Source organism: Scyliorhinus torazame, chromosome 6 (genome assembly GCF_047496885.1).
Source record: "Scyliorhinus torazame isolate Kashiwa2021f chromosome 6, sScyTor2.1, whole genome shotgun sequence".
NCBI lineage: Eukaryota > Metazoa > Chordata > Chondrichthyes > Carcharhiniformes > Scyliorhinidae > Scyliorhinus > Scyliorhinus torazame.
The window spans coordinates 183,426,673-183,451,177 of record NC_092712.1 but is presented as its reverse complement, the minus strand read 5'-3'; the positions used below and the strand labels follow the sequence as shown (position 1 = coordinate 183,451,177).

The 24,505-nt window shown below is 46.4% G+C and overlaps 1 protein-coding gene across 1 annotated transcript in view; it reads left to right on the top strand.

The window, feature by feature from the left end:
* Nucleotides 1-23,897, top strand: part of meox2a (mesenchyme homeobox 2a) — a 70,378-nt gene extending 46,481 nt beyond the window's left edge. Inside the window, exon 3 of the mRNA XM_072509155.1 lies at nucleotides 21,267-23,897. Coding sequence (XP_072365256.1) covers nucleotides 21,267-21,491 — 225 coding nt within the window. The 3' untranslated portion in view covers nucleotides 21,492-23,897. The remainder of the gene's footprint in view (nucleotides 1-21,266) is intronic.
* The last annotated feature ends 608 nt before the right edge of the window (nucleotides 23,898-24,505 follow it).

The window sequence follows — 24,505 nt, the reverse complement described above, 5'->3', positions numbered from 1 at the left end:
TTCATTAAACTTTTTGTCATAAATAAACAGTAATTTTGTTTAAACTTACAAACCTGGTGACTGTAATTGTCAGGCAGCCAAGGTGCAAATATTTTGGGTATTTTTCCAAGAATCATTGGTTAATTCACTTGTGTTATGACTTTGGGTCAAGTGAACATAGACCATACAGTGCAGAAGGAGGCCATTCGGCCCATCGAGTCTGCGCCGACCCACTTAAGCCCTCATTTCCACCCTATCCCCTTAACCCAATAATCCCTCCTAACCATTTTGGTCATTAAGTGCATTTATCATGGCCAATCCACCTAACCTGCACGTCTTTAGACTGTGGGAGGAAACCGGAGCACCCAGAGGAAACCCACGCAGACACGGGGAGAAGGTGCAGACTCCGCACAGACAGTGACCCAGCGGGAATCGAACCTGTGACCCTTGAGGCATGATCGATTTGGCTGGAGACGAAGTTGAATTCAAACTGAGGCTTTATTAGTATCTGATGTGTGGCCTCCTACAGCAGCTGATGAAATGGCTGCGAGCTGAAGGCCACGCATATTTATAACCCGGCTCCTGGGCGGAGCTAGCATGCAGGGGCCCAGGTGAACCTGTAGTGCAGGTTCCACCGTACAACCCTTAGTATAAGAACACAGTGATTTACCACATTCACCCCCTGTTAAAATTGAGTCTGGCGGGGTGGTGGATAACTATATACAATTCGCAATCTTTAATATTTACAGATCGGTAAAAAAATGTCTCTGGTCATCCGGTGGGCTGGTCAGAGGTTCTAAGGTCCGGCGCCTTGATCGTCCTCTGGGATCGACGAAGTGGAGCCGGTGATGTTGGTGCTGTCGTGCTCGAAGTTGACTCCGGGAGCGTGCCGAAATCCTCTTCATCAACAGGGGTGGGCAGGAGGAGGATGGACAGTCCTGGGGGGGGGTGGGGGTGGGGGTTGGGGGCGGGGGGGGAGGGGAGGGTGGCGCCGGAGGCGCCGGGGTTGGTGCGGGGGTGGAGCCTGATGGTGCCAGGTACCTGAGGGAGACGGTATCCTGGCCGCCATCGGGGAATGCCATGTAGGCATACAGTGGGTTTGCGTGGAGCAGGTACACCATTTCCACCAACGGATCCACCTTGTGGAGCCGCACATGTTTACGGAGAAGCACGGTTCCCGGAGCTGTGAGCCAAGTTGGGAGTGATACCCCAGATGTGGACTTCCTGGGGAAGGCAAAAAGACGTTTGTGCGGTGTACTGTTAGTGCCAGTGCAAAGTAATGAGCGAATGGAATGTAGTGCATCAGGGAGGACCTCTTGTCAGCGGGAGGCCGGGAGATTTTTGGACCGTAGGGCCAGCTGGACGACCCTCCATACCGTCCCATTCTCCCTTTCGACCAGTCCGTTTCCCCGGGGGTTGTAGCTCATCGTTCTGCTGGAGGTGATACCCCTGCTGAGCAGGAACTGACGTAGCTCATCACTCATGAATGAGGATTCCCTGTCTCTGTGGATGTAGGCGGGGAAGCCAAACAGGGTGAAGATAGAATTAAGGGCTTTAATGACGGTGGCAGACGTCATGTCGGGGCATGGGATGGCGAAGGGAAAACGGGAGTATTCATCGATCACACTGAGGAAATACATGTGTCGGTCGGAGGAGGGAGGGGGCCTTTGAAATCCACGCTGAGGCGTTCAAAGGGGCGGGACGCCTTCACCAGGTGCACGCGGTCTGGCCGGTGAAGTGCGGTTTGCACTCCGCACAGACCTGGCAGTCCTTGGTGATCGTCCTTACTTCCTCGACGGAGTAGGGCAAATTTTGTGCCTTAATGAAGGGGGTCAACCGAGTGACCCCTGGGTGACAAAGACTGTTGTGCAGGGCCCGGAGTCGGTCTACCTGTGCGCTGGCACATGTACCTCGGGATAGGGTGTCTGGGGGCTCGTTGCGTTTGCCAGGGCGATACTTAATCTCGTAGTTATAGGTTGAGAGCTCGATTCTCCACCGCAAGATTTTGTCATTTTTGATCTTGCCCCACTGTGTGTTGTTGAACATGAAGGAAACTGACCGTTGGTCAGTGAGGAGAATGAATCTCCTGCCGGCCAGGTAACGCCTCCAATGTCACACAGCCTCAACGATAGCTTGGGCCTCCTTTTCGACGGATGAGTGATGAATTTCGGAGGCATGGAGGGTGCGGGAAAAGAATGCCACGGGCCTGCTTGCCTGGTTGAGGGTGGCAGCAAGGGCGACGTCCGATGCGTCGCTTTCTACTTGGAAAGGAAATGTTTTGTCTACAGCGTGCATTCCAGCTTTGGCAATATCAGCTCTGATCCGGGCGAAAGCCTGCTGGGCCTCGGCCGTCAGAGGGAAATGAGTGGACTGTATAAGTGGGCGGGCCTTGTCCGCATCGTTTGGGACCCACTGAGCGTAATACGAGAAGAACCCCAGGCAGCGTTTGAGGGCCTTGGGGTAATGGGGGAGGAGAAGCTCCATGAGGGGGCGCATGCGGTCGGGATCGGGCCCCAGAACTCCGTTCTGGACCACGTAGCCGAGGATGGCTAAGCGGTTTGTACGGAACACACACTTCTCCTTGTTATACGTGAGGTTGAGGAGAGTGGCGGTGCGGAGAAATTTAGCGAGGTTGGCGTCGTGGTCCTGCTGATCATGGCCGCAGATGGTTACATTGTCTAGATACGGAAACGTGGCCCGCAAACCGTACTGGTCGACCATTCGGTCCATCTCCCTTTGGAAGACCGAACCCCATTGGTGACGCCGATGGGGACCCTAAGGAAGTGATATAGACGGCCGTCTGCCTCGAAGGCGGTGTATGGCCAGTCTGATTTACAGATGGGAAGCTGGTGGTAAGCGGATTTCAGGTCCACCGTTGAGAAGACCCGGTACTGTGCAATCTGGTTAACAATGTCAGATATGCGTGGGAAGGGGTACGCGTCGAGCTGCGTGTACCTGTTGATGGTCAGGCTGTAGTCCACGACCATTCGGTTTTTCTCCCCAGACTCAACCACTACCACTTGAGTTCTCCAGGGGCAGTTGCTGACCTCGATGACTCCCTCCCGAAGCAACCGCTGGACCTCGAACCTGATGAAGGCCTTATCCTGGGTGCTGAACCGTCTTCTCCTGGTGGTGATGGGTTTGCAATCTGGAGTTAGATTGGCAAAGAGGGAAGGAGGATCGACCTTTAGGGTCGCGAGACCGCACACAATGAGGGGTGGTAATGGTCCGCCGAATTTAAGGGTCAGTCTCTGGAGGTTGCACTGAAAATCCAGGCCAAGGATAAGTGCAGTGCAGAGGTTAGGGAGGATGTAGAGGCTAAAACTGTGGAACTGTACGCCTTGGACTGTGAGCGTGACCGTGCAGTACCCCCGGATCGCCAAGCGATGGGATCCGGAGGCCAGGGAGATACTTTGATTGGTAGGGTGTACCGTAAGGGAGCAGCGCCTTACCGTATTTGGATGTACAAAGCTCTCGGTGCTCCCGGAGTCCAGTAGGCAGGCGGTCACGTGGCCGTTGACTTTCACGCTGGTGGATGCGTTGGTCAGAGTGTGTGGTCGGGACTGGTCGATTACCAAGGATGTGAGTCGTGGTTGATCGTCGGGTAGTGAGGCAGCCGTTGAGTCGGGGTCCTGAAACGCCGTTGGTCTCCATGTGCTATGGGGTGGACAAGGTGGTGGCGCCCGGAGGTCCTGGGGGGGGGGGGGTCACAAAATGGCGGCGCCCATGGAACGCACGTTGCTGGGGTGGAGCAAGATGGCGGCACCCATGAAACGCACGTGTTGTGCGGGGGAGAAGATGGCGGCGCCCATTGCTCGCAAATGGCCTGGGGAGGAGGGAAAGATAGTGGCGCCCATTGTCTGTGACCGGGGGTGTGGGGGCGACCGCTGCCGCTGAGCGGACCTGGCACACCGCTGCGTAGTGGCCCTTCTTCCCGCAGGCCTTACAAAGGGCAGCGCGGGCCGGGCAGCGTTGGCGAGGGTGTCTTTGTTGGCCGCAAAAATAGCATCGGGGTCCCCTGGAGATCACTGGCTGGCGCGTAGCGCAGGTGTATTGGGTGGGTAGTGCCCCCGCTGGGGCAGCTGCCTGTGGGGCCCATGAAGTGTAGGATAAGTGGGCCGCGCGGTTGGGGGCATAGGACTGTACATTGCGCAGGGCGACCGTCATGGAAAGTGCTAGTGTTTTAGTCTCTGCGAGGTCGCGCGTGGCCCCTTCTAGGATCTGCTGCCTGATAATATCGGACCCAATCCCAGTTACAAAAGCGTCCCTCATAAGGAGATCTGAGTGCTCCTTAGCTGTAACGTCCTGGCAGTCACAGTCCCGAACTAGTGGGATCAGGGCCCTGCAGAGGTCCCCGATTGACTCCCCAGGTAGTTGAGTACGCGTTGCGAGCGCGTGTCTGACGAAGAGCGTGTTCGTCTTCTGCTCATAATTTTCTTTGAGTCGAGTCATAGCATCAGCGTAATTGAGCGCATCCTGGTTCAGCGGGAAGATTTCAGAGCTGAGTCTGGAGTACAATAGCTGGATATTCTGAGCTTCTGGAACAGGGGTCGGCGCCGTGTTGATCTACGCTTCGAAACAAGCTAGCCAGTGCTGGAAGTCCTTTCTGGCGTCGCTTGTGTGTGGATCCAGCTGCAGTCGATCTGGTTTAATCCGGAGATCCATCTTCTGAATCTGATACTAATAAATTGAGGCACGATCAATTTGACCGGAGACAAAGTTGAATTCAAACTGAGGCTTTATTGGTATCTGATGTGTGGCCTCCTACAGCAGCTGACGAAATGGCTGCGAGCTGAAGGCCATGCATATTTATAACCCGCCTCCTGGGCGGAGCTAGCATGCAGGGGCCCAGGTGAACCTGTAGTGCAGGTTCTACCAGACAACGCTTAATATAAGAACACAGTAGTTTACCACAACCCTGGCGCTGTGAAGCCACAGTAATATCCACTTGTGCTATCATGCTGCCCCTTGTGCTACCGTGCAAGTGGGGCTAGGATTGACCGCACACTAGCCCAGGTTGTCGTAGCATCTGAAAATCAACTGTTCACCACTATTTTCTGTTTCCTGTCATCCAGCCAACTTCCTACCCATGCTGCCATTGTCCTTTTTATTCCACCAACGTTGCTGACAAACCTGTTATGTAGCACACTATGAAACACGGGACACAATTACCCCTACAGTGCAGAATGTTTTAATTGTTTTATTTGTCTCAAGGGCATTAGCACCCTTACTAAGATAAAGCTCCATGCCTGGCAGGAAATAAGATACCTCAACCTAGTGACCATTATTCATGTACCAGCCTTGGAAATGAGCATTAGCAAGCCATCTGACTACAGAATGCCTTATAGCCAAGTTTTCAAATGGGGTTGGTCCATAGCAGTCAAGAAGTGAGAGCCCTGGCCAACTTTACTGGTTATAACCAAGGCACTGGAATGTCCCAAATACCAGCTGGAATACTTTAATTGAACAAAGTCAATGGGTGGAATCTGGAATTGGTCTTCTTTGTGAGCATGATTTGTAGAAGTGAGGGAATTTTTCCATTTTTGCATTTGAGTGTAAACATTCATAGAAATAGAGAAAATAGGAGCAGGAGAAGGTCCTCAGTGCCTGCTCCGCCATTCATTATGATCATGGCTAATCATCCAACTCAGTAACCTGTTCCCCCTTTCCCCCCATACCCTTTCATCCTTTTAGCCCCAAGAGCCACATCTAACTCCTTCTTGAAAACATACTGTTTTGGCCTCAACTGCTTTCTGTGGCAGTGAATTCCACAGGCTCACCACTCTTTGGGTGAAGAAACCTCTCCTCATCTCAGCGCTAAATGGTCTACCCTGTATCTTTCGACTGTGACTCGATTTTGCATTCCCCTTCCATCGGAAACATCCCTCCTGCTTCTACCCTATCTAGTTCTGTTAGAGTTTTATAGGTTTGAGATCTCCCCTCATTCTTCTGAACTCCATCAAAAACAATCCTAAATGACTCAATCTCTCCTCATATGTCAGTTGAGCGATCCCAGGAATACGTCTGGTAAACCTTTGTTGCACTCCCTCTATAGCAAGAACATTCTTCCTCAGATAAGAAGACTAAAACTGCACAATATTCCAGGTGTGCCATCACCAAGGCCCTGTATAATTACATCAAGGCATCCCTGCTCTTGTACCTCCACTAATGGTGGGCATAAATTGTGTGTTCATTGCAAACCAGGGGCAAAATTCTTCGGTAGCGGCGCGATGTCCGCCGACCGGCGCCCAAAACGGCGCAAATCAGTCGGGCATCGCGCCGCCCCAAAGTACGGAATCCTCCGCATCTTGGGGGGCCGAGCCCCAACATTAAGGGGCTAGTCCCGCGCCCGACTAATTCCCGACCCGCTAGCTGGCGGAAAAGGCCTTTGGTGCCCCACCAGCTGGTGGGAAATTACATCTCCGGGCGGCGCATGCGCGGGAGCGGCAGCGGCCGCTCACGGCATCCCCACGCATGCGCTGTGGAGGGAGTTTCTTCCGCCTCCGCCATGGTGGAGACCGTGGCGAAGGCGGAAGGAAAAGTGTGCCCCCACGGCACAGGCCCGCCCGCGGATCGGTGGGCCCCGATCGCGGGCCAGGCCACCGTGGGGGCACCCCCCGGTGCCAGATCGCCCTGCGCCCCCGCCCTCCCCAGGACCCCGGAGCCCGCCCGCGCCGCCTTGTCCTGCCGGTAAGGTCGGTGGTTTAATCTACGCCGGTGGGACACGCATTCTAGCAGCGGGACTTCGGCCCATTCGGGCCGGAGAATCGCAGGGGGGGGCCGCCAACCGGCGCGGAGCGATTCCCGCCCCCGCCAAATATCCGGTGCCGGAGAATTCGGCAAAGGCGGGGGCGGGATTCACGTCAGCCCCCGGCGATTCTCCGACCCGGCGGGGGGGGTCGGAGAATCTCGCCCCAGGAGTGCACTGTCCATCATTTGGATGAAGGCAAAAAAGGCTTCCAGGGCCCGTGAATGAAACTTGCTTTGATCTTTTGTGTATGGAAATGAAGAACCTAGTGCTCATTTGAGCCTCCCTGGACACAACTGAGTTGTCCTCGATGTAGCTATGACTGGGAGGGTTGCATTCAGCAAAACAAGGTCTGCTCCCTGCCTAACCAGCAGTCCTTGAAGGGAACAATGCAGACTGCTAGCAAAGGGAACTCTTTTAAAAATATACCTCACTGAACATGAAACCAAGACATGTGGGAGGATTCCCTCTAATTTCACATTAAAATTATAGGGCACCACCAGATATCACTTCCTCCTGAGTCACTACCTGAAAACACCAAAACCACGTTCACCAGGTTACCACCTCAAACCCGCCCCAATGTTCCTATTGTCCCACATCCCAATTTGATCTTCCCCACGTCCCAAGTAACCACAACTTTATCACCCCTCTCCCAAATGGCACCCACCCACCTACTCACCATGCCAGCCAATCACTCTTCCTTTTCCGATTTTAAAATCTGTACAAAATTACTTTCTTTTAAAACTCAAAGCAGATGTAATTCATTGTCAAATCTTTTTTTTGAAAATGACTGTCCCAAAATCATGAAACCTACAACATTAAAGAAAGAAAGAGGAAAATCTGCCCCAGTGATACATTTTAAATGTGCCATCTTAAGAAGAAAGCTTTTAAATGGGACCATATTCAGGTGAAATATGAGCTTCGTAAAATGTAGCTTTGCATCATTCAAGTATTGTCCAATTTATCTTACTTACCCATGGTGTCAGCAAATGAGAAAGAGTTGTGAGAAATGAAATAAAAATAGAACAGTTGGGCAGGGTTATTGAAACAAAATGTGGTGCAATCGGAACATTTACATTGGAATGGTTGAATGACACAAATGATTGTCGAGCTAATCCTCAACCCATAATCCATACTGTCGATATGCATTTGAAAATACAAATTAAGTCGTCAAAGTCTGGTCCCACATGGACAGCAGAAGACTCAGCTTGTGGCTATTTATTTGGTGACCTTTTAAAGTAACAGCTTATTCATCATTCTGTATGACATAAATACGAAGAAACTTGTCGACTAAGGAAACAGAAGAAGCTTTTGACATTCGGCAACAGGTGCATTAATACATCAATCTTTCATATTATACTGGTATAGAAATAGTAGCTAATCCAGAACACTCCATTAAATTGCACCATAAGAAAACTGTGCAAAGGTTATAGAAGTGTTATCATTGTTTTTCTTTTTGATTAACTTATGGATGGGGAATTTGTCTGTAAATTGGTTTTACATTTTATTTCAGCAATCAATCCAAAGGATTAAATATTGTAGCTTGAAAATGATGTTGAGGGGGCAGCACGGTGGCGCAGTGGGTTAGCCCTGTTGCCCCACGGCGCCAAGGTCCCAGGTTCAATCCCAGCTCTGCATCACTGTCCATGTGGAGTTTGCACATTCTCTCTGTGTTTGTGTGGGTTTCACCCCCACAACCCAAAGAGGTGCAGGCTAGGTGGATTGGCCATGCTAAATTGCCCCATAATTGGAAAAATGAATTGGGTACCCTAAATTTTTTGTTTTTTTAAAGAAAATGATGTTGAGCAATTCTGGCAATGACGGGGTTGAATGAATTCACTCCTCTGTAGTTGGTCCCAAACAAACCAGCCTGGCCTCTTCAGTCAGCTGTAACCTTCTCTATTTTAAGTCATTTCATATTGTCTATCCAGTGCTTCCTTGGTCTTCCTTGACGTTTTGTTCCATGCAGCCATGTATTCCAGCTGTTTTGAAACATGTTTGAACTATCACAGATAATCTTTCTTAGAACTTTTGTTTGAACTCTGTTTATTATCCAAATAGTGTTCTTACATTATATTTGGTTTCAGAGGTTTATAATTAAACAAGAGTTTAACCATTACTCATTTACTACTCTCAGTAGGGTTAGCATGCAAATAAGGCAAAGTCCCAGAGTTGGGAGCTGGGTGAGCTGCCAGAACCAACTGTTTGTAAGACCCAACCTTCTGGCTGCGACTGTTCACCAGGCAGTGATGCTGGGGTAGAAGTTTGTAATTTGTGATTTTTCTTCCAGTGCAATCCAGTTGAAATTAACTGAACCAACGCAAAGAATGGCAAATTGTAAATGTAAGCTACATAAAGCATAAACTGACTTTCTGAAATCTCTAACACTCCTTTAAAGATAATTTTACCAAAAGCAGATCCTTCCCACCAAACAGGCCAGATTGAAATAATGGGGATGGCATGTTTTTGCTAATTGCACTGTTTGCTGCTTTTTGAGGAAAGTTTTCAAATTGCATTAATTTTCTTGGGCACCCATTCACAAACTGGTGACAACTCGACTCCAATATCCTCTGCATGGTAAACAATTGATTAGCGGTTGACCTTACTAGCAGTTGATGCTGGTATCTCACCCAGCATTCACCCTCTAAATGTCAGACTTTGGATCCTTACTTCATTTGGCATGTTCATCCGGCTGAGAGTAGTCAATGAGTAGTGGTCAAACTCTGATTTGGATCCATGATATGGAGATGCCGGCGTTGGACTGGGGTGAGCACAGTAAGAAGTCTTACAACACCAGGTTAAAGTCCAACAGGTTTGTTTCAAACACTGGCTTTCGGAGCACTGCTCCTTCGGGGCACTCACCTGAGGAAGGAGCAGTGCTGCGAAAGCTAGTGTTTGAAACAAACCTGTTGGACTTTAACCTGGTGTTGTAAAACTGATTGCCATTTACCTTCAGCTATCTTATTCTGCCTGAAGCGGAAACTTATCCCCCCACTGCTGTTAGGGTTTAAACCATATATCTCATTAGGAAGCGGCAATCATCTTATTAGGATTGCATTCAGTTCAGCTAGTTGGAATTCATTTTGTCTGTATTTTACATGCAGAGAAATTGTGATCATGTTTGTCTCAAATGCACTTGTAATTTACAACTTGGGAGTGAATCTGCAGCAGTGAAGGTGCTGGCAGGAGGTGCATCAAGGGAAATCAGGCATGCACAGTTCATGTTTTTCTATCCAGCAAAAATTAATGGACAAAAGGATCACAGGCCGTGGAGCTGCAATATCCTGAGAGGTACTGACTACCAGTTTTGCTTTATTTGGGTGCATTGGATTCAGAATAAATTTCACTCAAAAAACATAAAATTATGTTTTTAGCCAAATGCCAGAAGATTCTTAAATAAAACCTGTGTCCACATTGGATGTAATCTCTAACATCTGACACATACCACCACTGGGAACTTCCTTGGGGATTGTCCTGATTAGCTGGCATAACTTTATAGACGATGGACAGAAATGTTGTTTATGCTGTATCCGCAATTTCCACCAATCTCTCGCTGAAGATACAATCGTCAATTGGAAGAATAGCCAAGGAACTTCCCAGCCTGTGTATTTGGCATTTGGTTCATTTTCTGTTTGACATAAAAAGATAAGAAATAGGAACAGGATCAGGCCATTTGGCCCCTCAAGCCTGCTCTGTAATTCAAATGCATCATGGCTGATCTTTGACATTAACTCCACTTTCCTGTCTGATTTCCATACGCCTTCATTCTCTTACAGTACAAAAATAAACTTCAATCTTGAATATACTCAATAACTGAGTATCCACAACCTCCTAGGGTAGAAAATTCCATAGATTCACAACCTTTTGAGTATAGCAGCACGGTAGCATAGTGGTTAGCACTGTGGTTTCACAGCGCCAGGATCGCAGGTTTGATTCCCGGCTTGGGTCACTGTCTGTGCGGAGTTTGCACGTTCTCCCCGTGTCTGTGTGGGTTTCCTCCGGGTGCTCCGGTTTCCTCCCACAAGTCCCGAATGACGTGCCTACTAGGTGAATTGGACATTTGGAATTCTCCCTCAGTGTACCCAAAGGGGCGCCTGAATGTGGCGACTGGGGGCATTTCACAAAAACTTAATTGCAGTGTTAATGTAAGTTTACTTGTGACAATAAAGATTATATTTAAAAAATGAATTTCTTGTCCCAAATGGTCAACCTTTTACCTCCTGGATTCTCCAACCAGGGAAGCAACTGCTGTCTACCCTGCCAAGCCCCTTACGCATTTTATATATTTCACTGATATCACCTCTTATTCTTCTAAATGTCGGGAACATATTCCACTCAGCTCAGCCCTCCCATCCCAGGAATCAATCGAATGAACCTTGGTTGCATTTCCTCTAAGGCAAGTATATCCTTCCTTAAGTATGGAAACCAAAGCAACCTAGTTTAGCTCTGTTGACTAGGCAGCTGGTTCATCATGCGAGACCAGCAGCATGGGTTCAATTCCCATACAGGCTGAGGTTATTCATGAAGGCCCTGCTTCTCAATGTTGCCTGCTGCCTCAGGTTAAATCACCACCGTCAGCTCTCCCCTCAAAGGGGAAACATCATCTGGGACTATGGTGACTTTACCTTATCATACACAATACTCCAGATGTGATCTCACCAAAGCCTTATATGTTTATAGTAAGGCTTCCTAGTTCTAGTTTTGCAAATCTGCTGCTATGAACATATAATTGTGTTGGGTGGGGTTGCTGGGTTAGAGGGATAGGGTGGAGGTGTTGACCTTGGGTAGGATGCTCTTTCCAGGGGCCAGTGCAGACTCGATGGGCCGAATGGCCTCCTTCTACACTATAGATTCTATGATTCTATGATAATTTACCTTCTGAATTGCTTTCTGTACTTGCATGCTGACATGCTGTATAAGGGCACCCAAATCCCTATGCACACAGTTTGTCACCATTTAAAAATGTTATTTTCCAATTATTCCTACCAAAGGGAATAACCTCACATTTTCCCATATAATATTCTATCTACTACCTTCTTGTCCAATCATTTAACCTGTCACTGTCACTTGGTAGGCTCTTAGGCTCTTTGTGAGGAATATTGGATTGCTGGGGGGGGTGGGGGGGGGGGGGGTGCGCATATCAGTGCATATCAGTGTGTGTGGGAGGTTAAAACATCAAAGAAATCCCAGCATGTTGGGAAACAGCCAGGGATCCATCAACTTCTGTACTTAACCCAGGCACATTCATGAACACAAGTTGGACAGTTGACTCTACACACCTGCATCTGTGCAGGGGCAGACTGACCATCAGGGGGCTGCGATTGGCGGTCGATGGGTGGAGGGGGGAGGAATGGGAGTGGCTTTGAGCAGAGTCCCTGCTTTCTCCAATCTCCCTCTCATGGATCACCTGCATTTCCCTCCTAGTCAAGACCTGCAGCGTATTTTGATGTACGTCAGTGATGTGCTAAAAAAGGCTAAAGTGAGGTTTTCTCCCATTGCCTTTAAAGCGGCAGACAGAATGTGCAGGCCATTGGTCATTGTCAGCATGCACTCGGTCACCTATCATCTCTTATTCTCCATGCAGGTGAACACTCCTTCTGTGGAGCTAATCATCAGCACAAAGATCTGAGAGATCCTGGCCAGGATTCTCCGAGCCCCCGCGCCGCAGTCGCATTCGCGTAATTCTCCGTGTGGTGCCTCCACAACGGCCAGGCTCGCGATCAGGGGCCCCCGATCGGCAGGCGCCCGCGATCTGGGGGGCCTACCTTCTTCCGCGCCAGCCCGCTGTGTGGGTCCGCCATGTCATGCGGAAGTACGGACCCGCGGCCGGAAGTGCAGGGTCCCGTATCAGCAGCAGGAGCTGCATAGCACACGCCGGGGCCCAGCTGGCCCCCTTAGACCATAAGACATAGGAGCAGAATTAGGCTACTCGGCCCATCGAGTCTGCTCCGCATTCAATCATGGCTGATGTTTTCTCATCCCCATTCTCCTGTCTTCTCCCCATAAGCCCTGATCCCCTTATTAATGAAGAACCTATCTAACTCTGTCTTAAAGACACTCAATGATTTGGCCTCCACAGCATTCTGCGGTAAAGAGTTCCACAGATTCAACACCCTCTGGCTGAAGAAATTCCTCCTCATCTCAGTTTTAATGGATCGTCCCTTTAGTCTGAGATGGTGTCCTCTAGTTCCAGATTTCCTACAAGTGGAAACATCCTCTCCACGTCCACTCTATCCAGGCCGCGCAGTATCCTGTAAGTTTCAATAAGATACCCCCTCATCCTTCTAAACGGTAACGAATACTGACCCAGAGTCCTCAACCATTCCTCATATGACAAGTTATTCATTCCAGGGCTCATTCTTGTGAATCTCCTCTGGACCCTTTCCAAGGACAGCACATCCTTCCTTAGATACGGGGCCCAAAACTGCTCACAATACTCAAAATGGGGTCTGACCAGAATCTTAAACAGCCTCAGAAGTACATCCCTGGTCTTGTATTCTAGCCCTCTTGACATGAATGCTAACATTGCATTTGCCTTCTTAACTGCCGACTGAACCTGCACATTAACCTTAAGAGAATCATGAACAAGGACTCCCAAGTCCCTTTGTGCTTCTGATTTCCTAAGCATTTCCCTATTTAGAAAATAGCCTATGCCTAAATTCCTCCTTCCAAAGTCCATAATCTTACACTTTTCCACATTGTATTTCACTTGTCACTTCATTGCCCACTCTCCTAGCTTGTCCAAATCCTTCTACAACCCCCTTGCTTCCTCAATACTACCTGTCCCTCTTCAGGGGCGAAATTCTCCCCCAACGGCGGGATGCCCGCCGACTGGCGCCAAAGCCGGCGCCAATCAGACGGGCATCGCGCTGGCAAAAAGGTGCGGAAGTCTCCGCATCTTTGGCGGCCTAGCCCCAACATTGAGGGGCTAGGCCGACGCCGGAGGGATTTCCGCCCCGCCAGCTGGCGGAAATGGCGTTTGTAGCCCCGCCAGCTGGCGCGAAAATGCGGCGCATGCGCGGGAGCGTCAGCGGCCGCTCTCAGTTTCCCAGCGCATGCGCGGGAGCGTCAGCGGCCGCTGTCAGTTTCCCGCGCATGCGCAGTGGGGAGAGTCTCTTCCGTCTCCGCCATGGTGGAGGCCGTAGCGGAGGCGGAAGGGAAAGAGTGCCCCCACGGCACAGGCCCGCCCGCGGATCGGTGGGCCCCGATCGCGGGCCAGGCCACCGTGGGGGCACCCCCGGGGTCAGATCGCCCCGCGCCCCCCCCAGGACCCCGGAGCCCGCCCACGCCGCCTGGTCCCGCCGGTAAATACCAGGTTTGATTTACGTCGGCGGGACAGGCAATTCCTGGGCGGGACTTCGGCCCATCCGGGCCGGAGAATCCAGCGGGGGGTCCCGCCAACCGGCGCGGCCGGATTCCCGCCCCCGCCCAATCTCCGGGAGCGGAGACTTCGGCGGGGGCGGGGGCGGGATCCACGGCGGCCAACGGCCATTCTCCGACCCGGCGGGGGGTCGGAGAATGACGCCCCAGATCTTTGTATCATCAGCAAACTTAGCAACAGTGCTTTCAGTTCCTTCTTCCAGATCATTAATGTATATTGTGAAAAGTTGTGGTCCCAGCATAGACCCTTAAAGCACACCACTAGTCACCGGCTGCTTTCCTGAAAAAGACCCCTTTATCCCCATTCTCTGCCTTCTGCCAGTCAGCCAATCTTCTATCCATGCCAGGATCTTACCCTTAACACCATGGACTTTTAACTTATTTAACAGTCTCCTATGCGGCACCTTGTCAAAAGCCTTCTGGAAATCTAAATAAATCAGGTCCACTGGTTCTCCTTTGTCTAACTTCCTTGTTACCTCCTCAAAGAACTCTAACAGATTTGTCAGACACGACCTCCCTTTGACTAAGCCGTCCTTAAATTCGGAGAATCACGCCCGTGATTCGCGCCCGTTTTCTGGCGGACGTGGGGACATAGCCCCATTATTGAAGAATCCCGGCCCATAGCAGTCATGTAGGAGATGGACTCCTCCAGTCTCTCTCAAATTGTACACTGTGTCAGAAAATGTTGACAAAACTTCAGACATTTTCTGCTGCTTTTTCAGAATAGTCCTCGATGATTGTCGATGATTCCTGAAGCTTAGCATCTGCGTCCAGCTGGTGAGTATGGCGCCTCCTGTGCCACTCTCCCCCAATGTCCCTGTCTCAATAGTTTGTTTCTGCTTACTTTTGCTGCGTGTCTCATTATTTGACAACCCAGCTACCTATCTTAGAAGCTCCATCATTGTGTGTGTATCTGAGCTGGAGGAGGGTGTGCATGAGTCATGTGATGTTGCTTCATCAGAGTATGCAACAAAATGTAAGCAGTCTTTGAGCTCCTCCAATCCCAGTTCCTGAGGGATGCTTGCAGGATCTCTGGGAGATGAAAGATATGAATTAGAACCAAGTCTTCATTGTGCAGATTATCACTTGACATCGCAAGCTAGCATTGAGTGATGATCTATTGCTGACTGACTGTGAGATATTTTCCCCGACAGCAGCCATGAATCCTTCATCCTGAAGCAGGTAGGCCATCACAACAAACCAGAGGCTGGCTGTCTGGACCTTAACAGTGTCGCAAATATTGCCATGGAGCTGGCCATTATTTCCATGCTGGAAAGGCTGGGCTCCAAATTCTGTGCGATGCCCTTTGCCATGTTGGAGCTGGACCCCTCTATGTCCCTTGACAGTAATATGCTCTGTAGCAGGCCAGCCAATGCACGAAGCATTTGCTGTGCATCATCATCTGCATTCTCATGTATGCTCCCATTTCCCTTCATTGAGCTGGGTCATGTGCTGTCTTGTACCCATGGTCTGGCTTCAATCCACCTGTATCCAATGTGTCTCACCCCATGCCACCATTATAGGACATGTTAAGGTACACCTCGTGCTAGTATCTGAGCTTGTGGCTGTGATTGCCAGATAGAATGACAGTGTTTCTTTCTCAGCTGACTATATTAGCTCCCGCCTTTTCTCATGAGACTCCCATGGCTGGTCAGGCAGCTGTTCTTGGGTAATTGGAAACATAAATGCAGAAGGGGAGGATTGGAATGAGGGAAGGTGAGAAGGATGGCAAGCAAGATGGTCACACCATCATGCCAGACTGCAGGATGGCTGGGTGGTGGGTGGTGAGAAGAGGCATACTGTTCACCTGGCTGTTCTTGGCAACACTGGATACAGAATCTCAGCAACTGCTGGCCACATGAGGAACACTGCCTCCTCCAGAGATCACAGGTGAAGGAGGTAGACCTGTCCTCCTCCTGTTTGCCTCTTCCTGCAAGAGGAAATGAAGGATGTCACTGAGCATATTTTGGTGATGTCCCTACCGCAGTTGAATAGCTGGAGGTATGTAGAAGTGCTAAGTGAGGCTGGCAGCATTGGAAAGTGTGTGAGGGTGGAAAAGCTCAATGTTAGTCCTGAGACTTGACTGCTTGTGATTGCCAATGAGTGAGTGATGGGGTTGTGATGCCTTGAGAGCCGTGTGCATCGTGAGAGGTTGGTGGTGTAATAGGTAAGAGATCTCTTTGAGAGAATGAAACTTCCTGCAGCACTGCAGCCAGGTCCTCAGGGCAAGACTAGGAAATTGGCGTTCCTGGGCACCTGCTCCCACTCACTTCTCAGGGTGTGCCTTGGGAGCCTCCAGGCTTCTGTGGAAACATTGCTTTTGTCCTCCTTTCGACCTCATACAAAATACTTTCAGTGCAGGATGAGAAAACCTGATAACCCCCTCTCTCTCAGCTGTTACTCCATTTTGGCTGGTTCTTCTAGGGCAAACAGAGTAAACAGCAACTTACATATAACAAGTGCTGCTCCCCTTTAAGAGAGATAGACTGTCTTTAAGACATGAAGGGTAGCTGAAACAGACGCTTTCAAGCATGCTGCTGGACTCTCTGCTGATAGTGGGCTGAGGATGGCTGAATGCTACATTTAATGAAGTGAGGAGTGGGCACCATATTTAAGTGCTGTCCATCTCAATGGGATTGGGTGTGGGCTAATTGTAAATCATGGCCCCACAACTAAACTTTTCCCCTCATAAACCTTTTTTAATTTAATGCCATCCTTAACCTCTTTCATTTTAATCACCTTTCCCATGGTGTTTTTTATTTCTCAATATATTCATTATATATTCATTGTTTATTTATTAGAATTATGAAGCACTTCTTCAAATGTTTGTCATTGTTCCTCTGCCATCCTACATCTTGAGCTGATTTCCCAATCTATCTTAGCCAACTTGTCTTGAATTACCTATGTAATTCACTTTATTGAAGTTTAATATGCTACTTTTGGACTTAAATATGTCACACTTAAACCTAAAATACTATCAGAGGCTAGTTTAGCACAGTGGGCTAAATAGCTGGCTTGTAATGCAGATCAAGGCAGCAGCGTGGGTTCAATTCCTGTACCGCCCTCCCTGAACAGGTGCTGGAATATGGCGACAAGAGGCTTTTCACAGTAACTTCATTGAAGCCTACTTGTGACAATAAGTGATTATTACTATATTATGAGCACTCTTTCCCATAGAATCCCTTACTATAAGATTACTCATTAACTTTTTCTCATTATCCAAGGCAAGATCTAAAATAACCTCTTCCTTGACATATTGTTCTTGGTAAATTTCTCACATGCGGTCCATGCACTCGTCTTCCGAATCATTTCTGCCACTTTGATTTGTCTGGTCTATATGAAGATTGAAGAGACCATGAGCACAACACCCCCCATCCCACCCCATCACCATAATTACTGCATTACATTTGTTACAAACTCTTTTCATTTCTAGATTAATATCAAGTCCAAGAGTATAGCTACTGCCAAGGGTCCTGTAATCTAAATTCACCACTGTTTTCTGTTCCTTTTTATTTCTTATCTCCACTCATGTTTATTGCACTTCCTGCTATTTTGAGCCAGTATCCATCCTCATTACTGCCTAGGTCATCCTTTATCACTCAGGCTATCCTCTCCCCTCTTTTTTGTTTTATCTGTCTTTTCAAAATGTCAAATACTCTGGAATATTTAGATCACAACCTTGCTCTCTAGGCACACACATCGCATAAGAACTATTTGATTGAGCCCATTTATCTCTACTTGCACCAAGATAAACTTGTGAAACCCAGTCTGTGACAGAAAGATGTTCTATGCCACTCCTTCTCGCAATACTGATCATACTCATTCTAACACAAAGGTTTCCCAATCTTAACTATGCAATTTAAGGGTAGTTGCTCTGCATAATCTCAACAGTTCCTCATAAGGACAATCATCAAAGAACAAATTAATTGTGGCCATTTTTGAAAATATACTTAGCTGGTGGGCCAAGAGTGACATTGGAGGAGATCTCAGGGAAGGATGGCTCTGCAAAGGATTGATTGTTAAGGAAGAGCAGCTAAACTAGAAGAGAAAATAATATAATTGCGTTGAATATGGAGAAAAGCATCCTATTCTTGTGGCCATTGTAAACTCTTTGTTGGCTTCCATGCTATTTGGCCCTGTACATTGTGGCTGAGATTGAGAATTAAGTGAGCAAGTTTGAAACTACAGCCAGCCCGGCTGTGTGGTCATGTGCATGTTAATATGTCAGCACCTTCCCTACAGTGAGTATACTTCGGGGCATTTCTACCCATCCCATCAGGCTGATGAAATAAGTGATTATTTCAACTTGTTATATTAGTTTAATCGCCCTATCCAGAAATTAATAGGAAAATAAGCAGAACGATTACTGTATTTTTGAAGCGTGATCACAATATCTTCAGATGAAACCTTCTTCAGAACTAACTGACCTCAGTGATCTGGTAGTTGCGTGAAGACGTATCTCTTTCTCTGCGACAGTAAAAATGTCTGAAACTGATGATCACAGCAGATGTCTAGCCCGGTGCCATGTTGGATAATGCCTCGCAGGCAGTTTATTTTACATCAGGAATTCTTGGCTTGCAGCCTGGGAATACCCGACAACTACATTTTGTTAGCTCATGTAATCTTTCAGGATTTTCTAACAAAACATTTCTATTAGTATCTAAGTGGATCATATTTATCTAAGAAATAAAGTTCAAGAATAAACAAGAAGGCAATATATTGCAATAAGAAGCAGTTTAATTCATATTCTTTTAACTTAATATTAATGTATTCTTTCATTATAAGATGCCCTTCCTACTTTTACTTCTGAAGGCAAACACTGCAGACATATTGAAGAGCTATTTTTTGTTTGTGCAGACTCTTGTTAACAGTCACATAATATATTGTTGAAAATGGTATCACTAATGATGGAGAACAGGCATTCAACACGAGTGGAATGTTTCTCTGAGAGGGAAAATTAACTGCAAGTAATTACTACACTAATGCACGGGCAGGACAAGTGGCTAGCACTGTGGCTTCACAGCGCCAGGGTCCCAGGTTCGATTCCCCGCTGGGTCACTGTCTGTGCGGAGTCTGCATGTTCTCCCCGTGTCTGCGTGGGTTTCCTCCGGGTGCTCCGGTTTCCTCCCACAGTCCAAAGATGTGCAGGTTAGGTGGATTGGCTGTGATAAATTGCCCTTAGTGGCCAAAAAGATGAGGAGGGGTTATTGGGTTACGGGGGTAGGGTGGAAGTGAGGGCTTAAGTGGGTCGGTGCAGACTCGATGGGCCGAATGGCCTCCTTCTGCACTGTATGTTCTATGTAATGCAAGTTTACTTACATTGTTCAGTGTTCAAAGAATTCTAGAGTGAGATCTTCTGGCTGTTCATGCTGGATTTTCCAGTCCCGCCCACGACACACCCTTGCCACAGGTTTCCCAGTGGTGTGGGGTGGATTCAATGGGAAATCCTATTGACAGCGACGGGAACAAAAGATCCCGCTGCCGGCCAACAGTGGATCTCCTCCCTCTGCCGAGAACACGCCGGGGGGAGGACAGCGAATCCCGACCTAAGGAGGCCATTCAGCCCACCATACTGTTCTGGCTCTTTGATAGAACTTGTTTGTTAATATTGCTCTTTCGCTCTTTCCTACCAAGCCTAAAAACGTTTTCTTTTTAAGTTTACATCCAGTTTCATCTTGAAACTTATAATTGAGCCTTCTTTCACCTTCTTTTCAAGCAGTGCATTCGAGTGCATTAACAATTTGCTACATTAAATAAATTCTCGTCATCTCCACACTGGTTCTTTTGTCAATTATCTTAGATTTATGTCCTAGAGTTACTGACCTACCAGCCAGTGGAAACAACGTCTCCTTATTTACTCTATCAAATCTTTTTATCATTTTGACGCCTCTGTGAAAACTCCCTTCATCCTTCTCTTCTTGAAGAAGAACAATCCTAGCTTCTCCAATACAAATAAAAACAGCAAGTGCTGGACATACTAACCCCATCTGTGGAGGAGACTGAGTGAATGCTTCGAATTCAAAATGATATTTCTTCAGAGTGAATTAACTAGTCCTTTTGTAAAGGATTCAGATAGCCTGCCTACTTTGTTTTGTACCTTTGTTGTAACTTTCGTTACTTTTTTCAATTATTATGTGTCATCCTTCTGATCAAGTTGATTTAGACTAGTATTGGAACATTTTCCACTTTTGGCACCCAGTATTAAACATTCTCAAATTGGTGTAGTATTACTAAATGCGATGATTCTGCCCCAACAATGTGACTCAGTCCCAACTTCATGAAAATTCTGGGCTGAGGCTACACAACCTGGCTTCCTGTGGATTATTTGCGCTGGAGCCTTTCAGTCTATCAACCCAGGCTTGGTATGAACACAGGTCTAAAAGATGAAATGACAATTTCTAACCCGGGCCACCACACAGTGGAAGCTGATTAGCTCAGTTGCGGGGTAGTTAGCGTATGGGGCTGGTTTAGCACACTGGGCTAAATAGCTGGCTTGTAATGCAGAACAAGGCAGCAGTGCGTGTTCAATTCCTGTACTGGCCTCCCCATATAAGCGCTGGAATGTGGCGACTAGGGGCTTTTCACAGTAACTTCATTGAAGCGCTCTTGTGACAATAAGCTATTATTATATGGTTCGAAATAATAGCAACAGCATGTGCCCAATTTCAATTGCAGCCACGGTCGTCTTGTGGACTGTTGCTTCACTCTGCCCCTGAGAGTGAAAGGCAATGAATGGTAAGCCTCCTCGGATAACAAAACTGCCAAGACAAACAGCTCAGAATGGAGCAGCAGCAGATAAAGAGTAAAGGACTTGCCTTCAGAGCGCACATTAATGAACACAACACCATTTACCTTATTTATTTATGAACAAATAACTTGGACGTGCTCATCTTAAAATGATAACTATCTTCATGGAAATGCTTGTCAAATTGTGATGCTTTTGTTTGGGGGACAGTCAAAAGCCAGAAGACCACGAGTTATTTTTTTAATCAGTTTGATAACTGATAATAAGGAACCTAATGCTATTCATGTCACTGTGTTAATACAGAACTATAAAAAGGTCATCATTAAGATGATGCCATATTTACTTGTGATCATTGTAATATACAGGCAGAATTGATATGATAATCACATGATAATCAGCTCTGAATTGTTTTAGGTCAAGGTCTGGTTCCAGAACCGGAGGATGAAATGGAAACGTGTTAAAGGAGGCCAACAAGGAGCTGTCGCAAGGGAAAAAGAACTGGTCAATGTGAAGAAAGGGACATTACTGCCCTCTGAGCTCTCTGGCATCTCCACGTCAGGAGCTCATCATGCTGGAGACATTCTATCAAATGATGAAAGCCAAGATAGTGATCACAGCACTGAACTCGGCCACTTGTGATGCACAAAGAAAAAGAACGTCTCGACAGATTCTCAGGAAAGAAATGGCATGAGGAAAACGCAAACAACATTGTCTTACAGCCTCTGTGTGAATGACTCCTTGTGGACATGGAGTGAACATCAGAGCCTTTGAACATTCCATATTTGCATATGACAATCGGATAGTTTGCATGTTTATGCCTTGACTTCCACTGTAAATAAGACCAGGAATTAATGCAAAAAAGCAAAAGAAAGTATTACCAGAAATTCAAGAGAGAACAAAAGGGTAGATTTCTTCTGTGTAGTCGGCAAAGCAAAATAATAAACACATTTATAAAGAATAAGTATTCAATCTTACCAGAAGAAATCTTCACCCAATAATAGGAAATGTAGCAATTCAATGTAATTGAAATTTTAAAATAGTGCTCTGAAAGAGACAGCTAGAAAATTCAGTCACCTTCACCAGTATTATTAAACATCAGTGCAATACTTATTCAAATAGAAAAATAACTTTTTAGGCAGAAGCAACACAAAAGGCATTGCTATTTATAGGGTTGCCATGTCATGTACTTTAAAACCTGGTGAAGTTAACAAATATTCAGTCAGATCAACAAAAGCTTGCAACCTCTATAGACTGCTACCCGAGTGAATGATACCAAAGCCATGCAGTAATAATAAAGACTCAATTTGCTGCCCTGTTAATTGTGATTTGATGCACATCAGAGATATCAATCAACAATCAACTGAGTATTGGAAATATTAATGTTAACTCCAAGGTGAAGTATTACCAAATTCTATCAAGTAAATGAAAATAATATGTAACTAGTTATTAGCAAAACATTAAGCAAACATTGAAACATTCAGTGCAGCAGAGTTGAACTGTTCTTTTGGTTTTCATTTTCTTATTCCAAGGGCAAATAGAAATTCCTGTCTCCATTCTGTTTTTGCCAAATTATTTTTACTTCAAGCTTTAATAACAGTCAAACAAATGTAATGAAAAACAAAAGTGTAATCGGAAATTTGACATTGTACAACCAAGATAATGAATTTAACTAATTAGTTCTCAGTCTTAGCCAAGTGACGATAAAAACAGTTTCATCCAGTATAATTAAAATAACCTATTGACATTGCCCCAACATTTGAGGCGGTTTTTGAGAATTTCTAAAAGGTATACTGTTAATAATGCAATTTTATGCACTCATGTTTAATGCATGTCAGGGTTAGGTGACATAAAACATGAATGTCTAGCAGCATCCTAGCATTCGTTTTGGCCCTCTCATGCATAGTATTTCTGTTTGAGAAGAACTTTCAATACAAATGATAGATTTATTCAGCAAATCCTACATATTTTATTGAGATGTAATAAACAGTTGAATAATGTGCACATCCAACCCAACCAAATTTCGATCAATATCTTCTCTACGATATTTAATGTAGAATAATGGGTACTCAGGAGTGAAATACAAGATTATACCTCAAATTGAGGATATAATTCCTGATCTACCAGGAATTAGAGAGATATGAGCGTGGTGCCAGAATAGGGTTGAGTTACAACTGGGCAGTGGGTTTTGTATGTAATGCTTCATGACAGGGTGGACAAGGTGGCTGAATGTTTTCATTCCTATATTATATATAAACCATAAAAGTAACACCAGAAAGGTTTACAAATGCTGTCTGATTCAGAGATTACAGCTCTTACCTCACCCCTGCCGATATGTTTTCTTATATTTACTGTATGATTTTTTTTTGTTTAAAGTTGTCAAATTGACATTCTGAGTGTGTTCCTAATGTGGTTATGCATTCCTTCACAGGTTTACAGGTGAATAACTTACAATGAATTACAGGAAAATTTCATACACAATATATAATATTATAGTATCCATAAGTGCCAATGTGCTTCACACATCAATCAAAACATATAAGTAGTTGTAAATAATGTTTTAAACTTAGAGTTTCATTAATTACTTGGTAAATATGACTCTTAATGTTCTGAGTAAATGATCATGTCTAAACAATGAGAAGGTTTGATTCACAGTGAGCTCAGCATTGTAGTAATACTGCATTTTCGTCATCTAAAATAGAACTTTTGACAGTGAAGGAAATATGCTTTCATAAATCTTGATATGTAATCCTGAGTAACAATTTTACCTCAGCAGCCTGTGGTATTTAAATAAAAGATGACCAGAGAAAGAGTGCAAACATCGCTGGTATAAAAAACATATTTTGTTTTATGTTCAAAACTTCTGCGTAAGAATTGTAGGAATGTAATAAATTGGACTGGCTTCAGAAAATAAAAGAGTTTGACACACTGATATTATATACAAGTGTTACGAGCACAGCTGATGTTACTACTGAGCAGTCAGGTCCCAGAATGGAACCTTGGCTCAAAAGACTGTAACTTTTATTTTTTGTTCAGAGATGTGGACGATTTAGCACAGAGATGTTAGATGATATAGGAGCTGGTTTAGCACAGGGCTAAATCGTTGCCATTGAAAGCAGACCAAGGCAGGCCAGCAGCACGGTTCAATTCCTGTACCGACCTCCCCAAACAGGCGCCGGAATGTGGCAACTAGAGGCTTTTCACTAACTTCATTTGAAGCCTACTGGTGACAATAAGCGATTTGCATTTCATTTTTTCATTTCATGGACAGAGTTACAGGCCTGCCAATTCCCTTTTAAAAAAAGAGTAAAAGGTTTATTAGACATGAAAAGATTGACTATAATACAATACTCCTTCACCCCACCTACATCTTCACAGATGTACACAGATTTTTAAGGATAACACAAGTTACAAAATCTATTCTGTACGCCAATGTTCGTGGTAAATACACAGTCCATGTAAACCAACAGGCCAACTGTGGTCAGACACACCACACCCTGAAACTAAGTGGCAAATGCCACCGAACACCGCTGCTGTGGATTTTTCATTAAATCCCCCCCCCCCCCCCCCCCCCCCCCCCCCAGAAGCTTATCATACCATGGGACTACTGGTCTCACTGGAACCTGACTTGCACAAGAGTGTTTCCAAACTCTACT